General features: G+C 51.3%; 5 protein-coding genes across 5 annotated transcripts; 3 read left to right on the plus strand and 2 right to left on the minus strand.

The window, feature by feature from the left end:
• Window positions 1–1,683: 1,683 nt before the first annotated feature.
• On the minus strand, window positions 1,684–2,788 carry BO87DRAFT_381830 (uncharacterized protein; the record flags this gene model as incomplete). Its single annotated transcript, XM_025624571.1, has 3 exons — window positions 1,684–2,484; window positions 2,536–2,661; window positions 2,723–2,788. 3 exons carry the CDS (start codon window positions 2,786–2,788, stop codon window positions 1,684–1,686), a joined length of 993 nt encoding a protein of 330 aa, XP_025485280.1.
• A 1,138-nt stretch (window positions 2,789–3,926) lies between these two features.
• BO87DRAFT_6693 (nuclear and cytoplasmic polyadenylated RNA-binding protein pub1) lies at window positions 3,927–5,911 on the plus strand. The gene is made up of 5 exons (XM_025629464.1): window positions 3,927–4,426; window positions 4,509–4,613; window positions 4,671–5,318; window positions 5,377–5,509; window positions 5,568–5,911. Exons 1-5 carry the CDS (start codon window positions 4,046–4,048, stop codon window positions 5,735–5,737), a joined length of 1,437 nt encoding a protein of 478 aa, XP_025485281.1. The 5' UTR covers window positions 3,927–4,045; the 3' UTR covers window positions 5,738–5,911.
• An 884-nt stretch (window positions 5,912–6,795) lies between these two features.
• On the plus strand, window positions 6,796–8,395 carry BO87DRAFT_371943 (PIG-Y family protein). The gene has a single exon (XM_025622165.1). It carries the CDS (start codon window positions 6,995–6,997, stop codon window positions 8,183–8,185), a length of 1,191 nt encoding a protein of 396 aa, XP_025485282.1. The 5' UTR covers window positions 6,796–6,994; the 3' UTR covers window positions 8,186–8,395.
• BO87DRAFT_348055 (glutamine amidotransferase subunit DUG3) lies at window positions 8,356–10,262 on the minus strand. The gene is made up of 4 exons (XM_025620955.1): window positions 9,945–10,262; window positions 9,778–9,873; window positions 8,954–9,686; window positions 8,356–8,886 (listed from the first exon to the last, which is right to left on the minus strand). The coding sequence occupies exons 1-4, from the start codon at window positions 9,957–9,959 to the stop codon at window positions 8,606–8,608; spliced, it is 1,125 nt and encodes a 374-aa protein (XP_025485283.1). The 5' UTR covers window positions 9,960–10,262; the 3' UTR covers window positions 8,356–8,605.
• Window positions 10,263–10,466: 204 nt separating this feature from the next.
• Window positions 10,467–13,729, plus strand: BO87DRAFT_348059 (dynamin-related GTPase MGM1). Its single transcript, XM_025620956.1, has 3 exons — window positions 10,467–10,907; window positions 10,972–12,987; window positions 13,042–13,729. The coding sequence occupies exons 1-3, from the start codon at window positions 10,607–10,609 to the stop codon at window positions 13,482–13,484; spliced, it is 2,760 nt and encodes a 919-aa protein (XP_025485284.1). The 5' UTR covers window positions 10,467–10,606; the 3' UTR covers window positions 13,485–13,729.
• The last annotated feature ends 586 nt before the right edge of the window (window positions 13,730–14,315 follow it).

A 14,315-nucleotide genomic window follows, 5' to 3' on the forward strand; every position in this document is an offset into this window, starting at 1 on the left:
CATACATACACACACACACACACACCCCTCCCTCCTTCTCCAGAGTCGAGTCGGAATCCAACCCCAGTAAAAAAAAAAGACCGGGATATGAGGCGGTCAGATCCACCGGGACACAGTTCGTGACATCCCAAAGCTTCCTGCGAGGCTGCCGCGTTTCGTTGTCAATGCGGGGATTCTTGGCCGTGCTGGTGATATCATCGGGGCGCGACGGGAAGGATTTTGACTAATCTCTGAGTAGTTTTGAGGCTTGGTGTGCCTTTCCCGGCTGACCTGGTCTGGTCTGTCGTGCCTTGCCTTGATTGCCTGGGGAATCATGGGTGAATTCATTTTCTCCCCTCTCTCTGCTTTTCGCCTCTCAGGTCAATACACAATCAAAAACACCTTTCCCTTCAGGCTTCCGTCGGGTCGCCAAAAACCATTCCCGACCTCTCATTCCGACTTGAAGAATGGATGCAGAAGTTTAATTCTAGATCCATGGCCTGATTTCGGGAACGGTTCCACAGTCGCCTTTGCCGTCACACTCGTTTGTGGTCGCCGCCGCCACCTGTAGGTCCGAGTATTGTCCGGTTCAATGCCTTGCAAATATCTTATTGTTCCAGGTAGAGTAGTCAATCGTCTAGACTTTCAAGGCGCAGATATACCGTACAGTTTTTAGATGGCTCTGATGGTTTTAACCGACCTGTCAGCCCACAGTGTAGATACATCGAGTTTACTATGAGTCATTGGATAGTTAATCCGGACAATTTTACCTGCTCTTAGTCAGCGAGAAACCTTCTGGGCCTTCAGCTTACCACTCGCTGACAGTCTGGAGAGGATCTCGATCATCAACACCGGCTTCCCATGATGTTCTCCACACAAAGTCCATTATCACATGGATGACATCATCACAGGGTAACCTTGACTTTACATTGACTTCAGCACACTCCTCTGTTTGTTTACTTGTACGCAGGGCCTACTGTTTACCCATAGGCAGCATCATAATGTAGATCGTTATCTTCTGTTCTGAACACCTCAAACACCTCAGGAAAGTGGCCAGTTACTTCATGGCATTTGGAGGCTGACGTCGGACCACACACTGACTCCATACTGTCTGTGTAACGAGAAACATCGCCATACCAAACGATTGGAACTGAACTTCCTTGTAGGACCCAGTCAGTAGTTATCCCGAGGCCGAACTAGCAGGAAACAGCTTAGCTGCAATGAAGCCAAGCCGGACCAACACTTCACACAGAAGAGCTAATCGGGCTTAAAGTTGAGTGCTTTCACGTCAGTTTACCGACTGAGATAAGCTCCGCCGTGCCCCGGTCCGTACATTCCTCCACTTTCGGAGTGCCTTGCGTCATTCCGTTGCCTGGTAGGTACCGATCCCCAACCCCCTTACAGGGTGGATCGTCTGATTTGCCGATTGGCGGCTCGGTAATCGCAGAACTGAGAATGTTCCCTCTGGCGAGGTATCAGATTGATTGCGCTGATCATTCTAGAAGTGTGTCTGGTCGGTGGTTGAAGATGACACCGAAGTTGCATTGTAGAAGGAAGCAATCGCCTTGATTGATGATGTTTGTTCCAGATATTCGTCATATTACTTGGAATGTTATCGCCCGACTAGCACATAGCTGTTTGCCTTTTGTCTATCCGTGCGAAGGTAGCTGGTCCATATCTCGAGCTACATTCATGCGCGGACCATCAAGTGAACCAGCTGTCATCCAGGTCATTGATGTTGACCAACTCGTCCCCATCTAGTAAGCTAGCGTCTCCAGCTCCTTCTCCCCCAAAAGTATCGTTCTCCATAAACAGATCGTCGAAGCTAGATTCTCCTGGTGCCATGACATCTTCCATGTTACTGCCACCTTGTCCATCAAACGTCTGCTCGCCCGAGGTATCCCCCGGGTTAGTGAATGCTTCCGCTTTTTGTAGCTCAAGATCAAATGCATCCCCTCCCATCTGTGCGGGAGCGGGGGTGTTCTCGGTACCAGGCAAGGCTGTTGGAGCAATGTTTGGCTGGTTGGTTTCTCCCCCAGTGCCATTGTTGGCATTACTGGCGGCATTGGCTAGATTAGAGCCTGACAGGAAACTGTCATTTCCCACGCCATCATCGCCAAAGTCCAGGTTCAGGTCGAAGGCGTTGGTCCCAGAATTATCGGCTAGCATGGAATCGAAGTTGAAATCGCCTGGCGCAGAAACGGGTTGTGCTGCAGGCACATCAGCGGCATCTTCCTCGGGCTTTTCAGCTTTGACGGGCTGATCGCTTGGCTGACTAGCATTTGCGTCGACCTGGGGCTTCGGAGCGAGAGCGTCGTCAACTGGCTCGGCCTTGGGCTGAACGGTGTCTGCGTCGGTCACTGGTTGTTCAGAAGGCTGTGGTGCCGCCTCTGGTTCAACTTTCACGCTCGATTCATTCATAACAACATCCTCAGCGGGCTGAAGGGCAGCTTTCTTTGCTTGCACTGCCTCGTAGTCTCGTTCAAGGAAAGCTTTGGCAATAAACTGTCGACGGTGAGTACAGATTGCAAAATCTCGAAGCTGCTGCTAGCTTACTATCTGCTCAGATAAACTGTCTAGAGCACTCTGAAACTTCTCGTGTGCAGTGGGGATTGAACGCTTGAGTTGGGCCCTGGACTGCATGGACCCGCCAGTTTTAAAAAAGCGGCCGGTCTCTATGAGCTACTGGGAGTTAGAATATGGCCTTTAGCACTGCAAGGGGGTTATTAGGATAAAGGAGTACCGTTTGGTTGACCATTGACGTCAAAACGTCAAGAGAGTCCGGATTGCAGAAATTTGTTGTCGCCATGGCTATGGTAGTATAGTGACAGACAGGTGTTTGGTATGGCCTGTCGGCTTTCCAGTCGGTCGTGTTTGACGCAGAAGTTTAAAAGGAAGGGCCCTTAACCAGCAGTATCAAAGAGCGATAAGAGCCAGTAATGTGCGCTTAGATGTGAATGGACGGTTTCAGAAGGTCCGTGAGGACGGGTGCCGGGTTCTTTGACGGCAGTACCTGAAAACCAATTGGAGCAGAAGAGTCGTTATGAGGAGGGAAATTGCAAGAAGCGCAGGGAAGTCGCGCAAACAGTGCCCAAGCCAAGGGACACAAAAATAGCAAGGACGCGACAGGAGCTTGTCCAACGTGAGGGCAGGTGAACAGATCAGGCGGGAGGAAGGGAGGGGGGGGGGAGGAGGAAGAAGCAAATGATGGAGAATAAGCGCCTTTGCTTGGACAAAGACGAGGCCCGTCAAGGGAGGACTAACGCAAGAGGGGCTAGCGTGCCCCCCACCCGGAGCGGCTCTTGACCATCCAAACTCCTCGTTCTGCTCTCCAGTCAAACTTCCCGTCAAGTCAGATCATCGCAGCTTTTCTTTCCCCTGTTTCCATCCTTTCCCCATTTCCTTCTTCCTCTTCCCTCCATTCCTCTCTCCATCTCCATCCCTCATCTTCAGGTGTTTGTCGAGCTCGTGAGCCCGTGTGCATCTGTTTTCTCTTCCCTTTGTTTTTTTCTTTCCCTTTCCTTTCATCTTTGCTCTTTTTCTTTTCCCTCCGTCTTCTTTGTTCCACCGTTGCGTTTGCATCAAACACACCTCCGTCCCGGCTTCGGTTGCCCGAATCTGAAGCTCTGCTGCTACTGCTGCCACCTCGCTCACTTGTTGGGGCTGGTTGAGAATCAACACCACCCGTTGTGTTTTGAGTCGTCCGCTACTTCAGCACCTCTTCGTGCAATCGTCTCCATCCTCTCGAAGCATTCCAGCGTCATTTTCTTGACGGCGATCGTCCGCTCTAGCTACCGCCCGTATCGTGGTCCCCATTGTATGATCTAGTTTAGCGCTTTTGCCAGTTTCCATCTTGACCTGGGTGTTTCGATCCCCGCGTCGTTTTCCGCCTTCGCCTACTCTAATTTTGACTGCGTAACGCCTGCATCGTCCCGTCATCAAAGATTGCATCTCATCCTACCGCTGTCTCGTCAAACACTTTCGTCGTCCTTTCCATCTTGCATTTAGTGCTCGTTTGACCCGGTCGGTTCTTCTGTAAATTTGCATCTCGTGACCTCTCTCAACAATGGCCGACAACGTTACCGCTTCCACCTCTTCGACCCTCCCTCCTCCCCCCCAAACCTCTGCTGCTGCTCCCAACCAGCAGTACGATGCGTCTCAGGGCAATGGTCAAGCTAATCCTTCCCACATGCCGCCGCCTCCCCGCCCGCCTGTGGTGATTCCTCAGAACACCAACCCCATCCCGACCGCCATTACCTCTCCCATGTCCGGAAACATGATGTCCCCGACCAGCGCCGGTGGTTTCGTACGCCGTGCTGCCCCTGAACCAAACAAGAGGGCTTTGTATGTCGGTGGCCTTGACCCTCGGGTGACTGAGGATATTCTGAAGCAGATCTTTGAGACGACTGGCCATGTCGTCAGTGTCAAGATCATTCCGGATAAGAACGTAAGCTTTCCTCTTACTGCTGGAGCTGCTGCCGAGCACCCCATATCTTGCATGACTCCCCTCCTCATGCTAATTGTTACAGAAGTTCAACAGTAAGGGATACAACTACGGCTTCGTCGAATTCGACGACCCGGGCGCCGCCGAGAGGGCCATGCAGACGCTCAACGGACGTCGCATCCACCAGTCGGTATGCAAGCCCACGTACATATGCATAATATCGGACTGCTTCTGACGATCTCTGCAGGAAATCCGTGTGAACTGGGCCTACCAGTCTAATAGCACAAACAAGGAGGATACCTCCAACCACTTCCACATTTTCGTCGGAGATCTGAGCAACGAAGTCAACGATGAAGTGCTTCTCCAGGCTTTCTCTGCCTTTGGCTCGGTATCCGAGGCTCGTGTTATGTGGGATATGAAGACTGGCCGGTCCCGTGGCTACGGTTTTGTTGCTTTCCGCGAGCGCTCTGACGCCGACAAGGCTCTGAGTTCTATGGATGGGGAGTGGCTCGGTTCCCGCGCTATTCGTTGCAACTGGGCCAACCAGAAGGGTCAGCCTTCCATTTCCCAGCAGCAGGCCATGGCCGCCATGGGCATGACGCCGACCACGGCTTTCGGTCATCACCATTTCCCTACCCACGGCATCCAGAGCTACGACATGGTCGTTCAGCAAACCCCACAGTGGCAGACCACGTGCTATGTGGGTAACTTGACCCCTTACACCACGCAGACCGATCTCGTCCCACTCTTCCAGAACTTCGGCTATGTGATTGAGACTCGTCTGCAGGCCGACCGTGGATTCGCCTTTATCAAGATGGACACGCATGAGAATGCCGCCATGGCCATCTGCCAGTTGAACGGCTACAACGTCAATGGCCGTCCCCTCAAGTGCAGTGTATGTTTTGAGCATTCCCCATGTTTCTTCTAATAGAGTTCCCTCCTAACCGTCACAGTGGGGCAAGGACCGTCCTCCCACCGGCCAGTTCGACAACTTCTCTGGTCAGCAAAGCAACTCGGGGTTTAGTTCCACCCCAACCCCGTACTTCCCCCAGTACGGCGGTCCGGGCGCTCCCATGACCCCTCAAGGTAAACTCACGTCTCCTCTCAAACCCCTTCGCCTTTTTACTAATGCGGTTAATGACAGGCCCTACTCCGACCCAAAGAGGATGGGACCAGTCCGGAATGGCAGGCCAAGGTTATGGCCAGGTCCCTGGTAATGCTGGCTATGGCCGTGGTCAAGCCACGCCTACTTCCGGCTGGAACCAGCCCAACAACGCCAACTTTGGAAATGGTTTCGGCGGCTACCAAGCGTAGCCGTTGATCTACGATCCTCGATACTGCACGCCAGCCAGCACGGACATTGTGGTATCGCTGCTGGCAGCCGCAACAGCGACAAGCGGAAGTGTTCTTTTTTCTACCTTCCACCCCCTTTTTCAATCTTCTCACCCGCTGTTCTCTCTTCCTTTCCTTATTTTCACTTCCTTCTCTTTATGACAGCCCCGACTAAGTGGATTTCTAAGCGCATCTCCCATTCTCAAACTCTTCCTTTTGAAATGAAATTTGTGTGTTATCGTACACCCAATACCCCAAATCCGCTTTGTTGAGTCAAACTTTTCATATGCTCTTTTCTTTGAACGAATGTGCGTGACTTTGATCAAAGGCTAAGCTTCTTGGGCTTCCCGTTCAAGCGTTCTGCGGAATAAACCAAAAGTATTTTCTGTTATCATGCCATTCTCGAGCCCTGTCTTTGGTCTATTATCCAAATTATCGCCTCTCCCAGTTTGTATCGTATTTCGTTTAGTATGTATGAGTGGCTTGCCAAAGAGCTCTATATCTGTTTCTGCCTGCGCACAGGAGCCCTGATGCTCAAAGGCTGTGCGCGCTCTTTCTTTCATTCCAATGATCGAGATGCCATGTTCCTTCCGTTTCTTTGGCCAATTCTTGACAAATGAATATTGATCTCTCATCGATTAGTGTGTGATGTTTGGCGGTTTTTCACGCTTTTCCCCCCGTACCTGAGCTTCGTCTTTATGATACCAGATATTCTGAGCGTGATCTTTCAATCTCCTTGATCACACCCTGCTATTGGCGTTTCGGATATTATACCTATTTTGTTTCGTGAAACCCAAGAGGCTCACTCTTGGATGCCCTATACCAGGATATTCGTGCATGGCCACTATTGAAGTAAACCAGTAATCCTCCATCATTTCAGTAGAAGTTGCTAATGCTAGACGGGGATGAGTATGATAACACTTTTTCTGTTTTGCTATCTGCCGTGCCAAAGTCGAGACCCATCCATTTTCTATTAATACCAACACAGCCGCTCCGTGGCTGCGGATAAATTCTCTCCTTATAGAGTTGGGAGGTGGAGAATGGGACCGGGAATTTCTCGAGTGACCGCCTGGACCCTTTCTTGGCCGCGGATGCCCACCCACCACTTACTTATCCTTTTCCCCCTTCACCTCGTCTCCGACCTGGCCGCTGCTCATGAGAAGCCCCGACGACTTTTCTTAACCCCGGTTTTGGATGTGGGCGTGCTAACCGCCAGCTAGTCGCGCCCAGCTTGCGCCAATGGAAGATGCAAGCGACGGCAAAGGTGCGGCACTCTCGCTGGACAACAATGATCAGCTCTCGAGGCGGGTGCGCTCCGGGAGCGCAAGCAGCGGCCACAAGCGCAGCTCGTCCGGCTCAGTACTTTCGCGCCTCTCCTTTCTGCGAATGATCCAAGCGACTCAGAACGCCCCGGAACGAAGCCATTCGGGCATCGAGCGAGACGACAGCAGCGATTTCAGCTCGGGCTTGCGAGGTGGAAGGGCAATGTCGACTGCGATCCAACAACACCGAAGAACACGCAGGAGAAGGGGCTCCCTACGAAAGACCGCCTTGCTGGGCACCCGGTTCGAATATCGAGATAAGAAACTTCCTAGGCCATCGGTGGACGTGCTGCGTGGAGACGATATCAACCCCAACGGACAACCATCCCTACCAGGAGGATCATCATCGTCCCCTCTCCCTCCTTCCGATTCTCAATTACGCGCTTTCGCCGATCCAACCTCTCCCGATAACGATACCGTTCTCCAGCAAAGCAGTTCAGGTCATCCAGGCCATGGAGGAAATACTTCTACATGGACCCTTATGGACGCACCCCAGCGAACCCGAAATGCAGCCGCTCCCTCGCATCGCCAGCAAAACCAATCCAAAGAAAGCATTCTCGGCGACGAGATGACCACCGACGACGAAGACATCATACCCTTCCCTCATCCCAATACTTCAAACAGCGCTATCGCCGCTGCTGCTGCCGCGGCCGCGGCCGCCGCAACCACCAGCACCGGCCTCCACCTCCCAACCGCTTCGTCCAGCTCCGATTCATACTATGCCTTACAAGCCGACTCGACGGCCTATCGACCACTTCACCGCGCCAAATCGCCCCTGGCAACGCACTCCGCCGATATCGTCAGCACCTCAGAGATGGTATGGGACTATTCGGAGACAGAATGGTGGGGGTGGATAATACTGATTGTGACGTGGCTGGTGTTTGTGGTCGGAATGGGTAGTTGCTTTGGTGTTTGGAGCTGGGCGTGGGACGTCGGAGAGACGCCATATGCTCCTCCAGAGCTGGAAGATGACCCCACGTTACCTATTGTAGGGTATTATCCTGCGTTGATTGTGTTGACGGCCGTTATGTCCTGGGTTTGGGTTGTTGTTGCCTGGGTGGGGATGAAGTATTTCAAGCATGCTAATATATCCGGGGAGGATATATGAACTTTCCTTTCGCTTTGTGTTTTCAACGAATCTTCTTGCTTCACATGGCCTCGGTGGTGGAGGAGATGCAGGTCGCATCTCTTCCTTTCTTTATTTCTTGTTTTACCCCTTTTCCCATTTGAGTTTCATTCCTGTGTATATATGGTTTAGCGGGTCGGGATGGAGTTTGAGTCTCGATATCGACAATGTTTCATACTAGTTCACCGGTTAGGTTGTAAGCAACCTTTCCGTACTAATAATAGCATTGCATACAGATGAAAGAATAAGTTGAAAGAGTAGTATAGTAAATCAATTACAAAAGTTATTCAAGAATGTGGCCCGAAATAGAGAAACAACACCCAAATGCCAAACTCCAAGCCCGTAACTCCCCATGTTTAACACTGTCGCACACGCTCAATTGACAAGAGTTGACTCAATCTATCAATGTGACAAAGCGCACTTGTTGGCGAGGCCAATTTGCTGCGAATCCAGCGCAGATCCATTGCCATGGCCAGCTCCGGGGTTGGTATCGACGGACCCTGCTTCACGGGGCTGCACGGTTGTCCCGGGGGCTGTGCTAACGAGGCCCTTGGACACGGCGTAGCAGGATGAGCGGTCCTGGTTCGTATCCTCGACGTAAAACTCATCCATGATGGGATGTAGCAGGACGGTTTGCTTGTGGATGGTGACGATGGAGTTGGCAGGGACGGAGACCCAGTTATCTGGAGCGAATCAGTTAGCAAATATCCCCTTCTTCGTCGGAATGATTTAGATGAAGCAAGCACTCACGTCTCTCAAAAGTAATCGGCTCACTAGCCACAAGCACAATATCAGCCCCCTTATCATGCCTCTCCATCTTAAAATGTCCCTTATCCTTCCCCTCCACCCACTTCGTCCCGGACGAAAAGTACAAACTAGCCGGTTCATCCGTCTTGCTACTAATGTACCTCGTACAGATAACAGTCTGGCCATCCGTAACAGCAAAGTTCAACAAACTGCGTGTCTCCACATTCGACACATTGTGTCTCTTGGGAATATCGCGAATGAACTCATTGATCTTGGCAATCGTCTTCACCATCACTCGACGCAGCAGCGCCTGTCCGAACCCTCCTGGGCCGGGATCAGAGCTAGGATCCACACCTTCTTTCTCGAGAAGGTCAAGGAACAGCGCGAATGCCCACTCGCTATCTGTCCCGCCCTTGACGCCTAGGAACCATTTGTCCGCGAGCGAGTCGGCTAACGGCCGCTTGATGTACTGCCAGCCGCCGATGTTGCCGTTGTGCATCCACATCAGCGTGCTGTGCTGGAATGGGTGGCAGTTCGTGTCGGAGAGAGTGCCCTCTGTGGTTGCGCGCACGTGCGCGAAGATTAGATTCGAGCATGTCTTGGAGGCGAGCCGCTCGAGGTTCTCGCAGTTCCAGGCTGGGAGAGTTGATGTGAAGATGCATGGCTCTGGACCTAGTTTCGGGTCTGTGTAGAAGCCCACGCCGAAGCCGTCGCCGTTAACGGGGCGGCGGTTGTCCTGTATATGGGGGTTAATATGGGGCTCTACTCTAGGGATAGGGGGTAGCAGTGGATTCCCGTTACTTGGGCACTGCAGAAAATAGACTTACTAGTCTTAAACGAGAGTCGTAGGACTGAGTGAGGATCGAATGGCTTGGCTCCGTGACTAGCTTGCTGAGACGAATCTCATGCCTGCCTTTGTATACCTGGCGACAAGCGGTCAGTTCAGACTGGCTGACTGTATGACGTGGATGGGGTCAGAACGGAGCTTACATACCAGGAGACGACACATATTCGGCGATTATACAAAGATTATTGTTTGAGATGGAGATACAGTGCAGATTTCTCTCCCTGGGGACACCTTTTTCTTTAAGAGTGTCTGTAGACAGCAAAGCCCGATTCAGCTGGAGACGCTAAAACTAGTAGTAGTTGCTTCAGGGCGCAGCTCCAGTCTCCAGTCACAATTCGATCCGACAACGGCGCAGCTGAATGTTCAGTATGGATTGGGCAACACAGGACCCAGCCAAATATATATAAATTCTGCGTCCAAATAGCCTGCAGAACTCTAGACTCTCTCGAAAGAAGCAGAAATAACTCAGACCTACGGAAAATAGTTGTTATCTGGATCTATCGAAATGGCGACATTCTCCACACGTGACTCACACCGGTCTCGATACGGCCAGCGAAGCGGCCATCGGGCGCAGGTCACGAGACCCGCGGCTTTCCCGCCGCGGATTATCGAATGACTGACTGCATTATTATTATTTTGTGGTTTGGTTGATCATCTCCGCCGCCTCCTTCTCGCTTTCCTTCCCTCCCGCAAGCTACTTACTACCTCACCATCCCGAAGGTACTACTACCACCCCGTGGCTTTTCGCCTCGGAAATGCCTAACTAGCCTTCTTCCGACTTTCTTGATGTGTATGTGATTTCAGGAACCATGAGCGGGAGAATCCTCTCCCATCGTCTTGTTCCGCTGTTGCGGACCGGTCTTCTGGCCCGCCATGTTCATAATGCTGCCGCCAGGACCGGCGGTCTTCTTCGCTCCGATGGCAGCGCCGCACTACGTGGCCGGGCCTGGCCGGTAGGTGCGAATGCGATTCACAATAATGTGCCTGCTGTGCGGGCAATCTCCTTTCACCGGATACTCCCTAAGCTCGCCATCAAGCTGGTACGGCTGCCGGCTATGCTTGGGGGGGCTACGGTAGCGGGGCTAGCTTATTTCCAGTACCAAGCTACACGTACGTGCTCGATTCCCGATCTGAATTTGCTAATAGATAACTAATGAATGTTTGTGTCGTTCAGAGGCAGGGAATTATGCTATCGATTTGTTCAAACGTGCGGGGGAAACAGCGGGAGATGCAGCTTCGAGCTTATTCACGGAAATTCAGGGCATTGCCGAACAGACACAACGCGGATGGCAAAGAACGACGGATGCCGTGGAGCTTCCGGAATGGTTGCAGAGTATTATAAGTCCGAACGAAGAACCTCAGTCCGATAATGGTGGCCCTGGAGGAAAACGCCCGAAGGAGAGTCGTCTCGGTGCGGCGGCGGCTGGTGCTACTACTGCCGGAGCTTTCGGTTACGATGAGTCTAATGAGGAGGACACTCGGTCGGAAAGAAAGATTGCGGAGGATGACCAGATGATGCTTCTTACACGGAAGATGATCGAGATTAGGAATATTCTGCAGACCGTCGGCCAGTCGAATACCCTGACGCTCCCGTCAATTGTGGTTATCGGGTCTCAGTCTTCGGGCAAGAGCTCGGTACTCGAAGCTATTGTTGGACATGAATTCCTTCCGAAGGGCACTAACATGGTCACCCGGCGGCCGATCGAGCTGACTCTGGTCAACACACCGAATGCGCAAGCTGAATATGGAGAGTTTCCGGCTCTTGGGTTAGGAAAAATCACGGACTTTTCTCAGATTCAGCGGACTTTGACGGATTTGAACTTGGCCGTTCCAGAGAGAGACTGTGTTTCCGATGACCCTATCCAGCTTTCTATCTACTCTCCTCACGTCCCTGACCTCTCTCTCATCGACCTTCCGGGCTACATCCAAGTTGCTGGACATGATCAACCCCCTGAGTTGAAACAGAAAATCTCCGACCTCTGCGACAAGTACATCCAAGCACCGAATGTTATTCTCGCCATTTCCGCGGCCGATGTCGATTTGGCCAACTCGACTGCTCTTAGAGCCAGCCGCAGGGTAGATCCCAGAGGTGAGAGGACTATCGGTGTTATAACGAAGATGGACCTTGTTGATCCCGAACGCGGCTACAACGTTCTTTCCGACAAGAAGTACCCTCTCCGCCTGGGCTACGTTGGTGTCGTTAGCCGGATTCCTCAAACTACAGCACTTTTCTCCAGAGGCAGCGGAAATATCACCGGAGCTATCATGAAGAATGAACACGCCTATTTCTCTGCTCACCCGTCGGAGTTTGGTTCACAATCGGACGTTTCTGTCGGTGTTTCGACTTTGCGCACAAAGCTCATGCATGTTCTCGAGCAGACGATGGCATCAAGCCTAGCGGGTACTAGGGATGCAATCAGTCAGGAGCTTGAGGAGGCAACCTATGAGTTCAAGGTTCAATACAACGATCGTCCTCTGAGTGCAGAGTCTTATCTGGCGGAGAGCTTGGACAGCTTCAAGCACTCGTTCAAGGCGTTTGCTGAAAGCTTCGGCCGCCCTCAGGTCCGCGAAATGCTGAAGAATGAGCTTGACCAGCGGGTAATGGACATCCTGGCGCAGAGGTATTGGAATAAGCCGATAGACGATCTGTCCGCTCCGCTACCAGAGCTGGATCCGCTCAGTGACCTTGCCAAAGCTGACCCGGAGTCACTGTACTGGCACCGCAAGCTCGATGCTTCGACATCTTCCTTGACGAAGCTGGGAATTGGTCGACTTGCCACCACAGTTGTCGCCAACGCGATCCAAACTCATGTCGATCGCTTGATCGCCAACTCTACCTTTGCCACGCATCCGTACGCTCAGAAGCAGATCGTCGATGCGTGCAATAGTATCTTGAACGATCGATTCTTCAGCACTAGCGATCAAGTTGAAAACTGCATCAAGCCATTCAAGTTTGAGATTGAGGTTGAGGACCCGGAATGGGCCAAGGGAAGGGAAAACGTCAGCAAAGTCCTCAAAGAGGAACTCAGAGCATGCGAGACGGCCTTCAAGCGCCTTGAAGACTCCATCGGACGACGCAAACTGAAGGACGTCATGTCATTTGTCGATAAGGTGCGAAAGGGCGAGGTCTTCCTGGAAGGTGACGGCGCCGGCGGTGCTGGTGGATTCAGCTCCGCCTTGCTGGCCCGAGGTATGTCGATTTTATCCTACATGTCAATCAGGTATCACATCTAACAAGACACAGGCCGTGAGAGCGTCTTCCTCCGTGACCGAGCTGACCTTATCAAAATGCGGCTCCTCGCCGTTCGCTCCAAGCAATGCTCCTCCAAAAAGAACAAATACTACTGCCCGGAGGTCTTCCTCGATGTTGTCGCCGACAAGCTCACCTCCACTGCCGTCCTCTTCCTCAACGTTGAACTCCTCTCCGAATTCTACTACAACTTCCCCCGCGAGCTCGACATGCGTCTAGGCCGCCACCTCTCCGACGCCGAAGTCGAGCGATTCGCCCGCGAAGACCCACGCATCCGGAACCACTTGGACGTGATCAGAAAGAAGGAACTTCTTGAATTAGCCCTCCAGAAGATCGAAAGTATCCGTCAACTTGACGGACGCGAAAGGAAGAACAGGAACTCAGATCGTCCTGTAGGTAACCGGGAACAGAGGAATCGTGGCTGGAACCTGTTCTGAAGGGGGAGAAATAAACCAATCAATCAACAATCTACTTATCGACCTAGCGGCCTACCTATTAATCGATTAGACTTTCTCTTCTTCCTTTCCTGGTGTTTATCCCACCCTCACATTTTGTTTCTCTGGAAGCTCGGCGATATCTCTCGGCTCTGCTTTATATTCATACCTCTTGACATGTTATATCACACAGCAAGCGTATACAGTATTTTTCTCTTACTCACTGACACATCCTGTCTCCCCTTCACCTGTATGTCATACATAACAGAACAATATCTTGTTCATAGTTAAGTATTCCTATATTATGATAGCAAGCAAGGTGTAGGGTAGGTGTTAGCACGATATTCTCTTCCATCATATAGTAGACATTCGTTTTTTATCCCAAACCCCGTGGTGACTCCAACTGACTACAGTCAGCTGTTAATTAGTAGGACTTAGACAGTTAGACAATTGGAGTAATGCGCCTGTCAAGAAGGGCAGCCTAACAGATATATATCTTAATCGACTTATCACGCACCAGTACAACAATATTTAGATAGTAATGGGAGGGGCAGAGAATGACTTTATTTAGCATGATACAGATAAGGCATTCATTATTTTTGACCAGTAACCCGCCAAAGAGCATACAAATACAAATACAAATGTCAATACCTATACAGGACAGGAGAGTAGAGTATACAACCAACCAAACCGAGCAACCTCATTTTCGGAATGAAAACGACAAATATATAAGAGAGAATAAAAGAACCAAGTTATTAGAGGATGAATAAGACTCAGAACAGGAAAAGTTAAGAAGAAAAAAAAATGTATTGAGAAAAAAAAAAATAAAACGAA

This window comes from Aspergillus neoniger (assembly GCF_003184625.1).
Source record: "Aspergillus neoniger CBS 115656 unplaced genomic scaffold BO87scaffold_1, whole genome shotgun sequence".
Classification (NCBI taxonomy): domain Eukaryota; kingdom Fungi; phylum Ascomycota; class Eurotiomycetes; order Eurotiales; family Aspergillaceae; genus Aspergillus; species Aspergillus neoniger.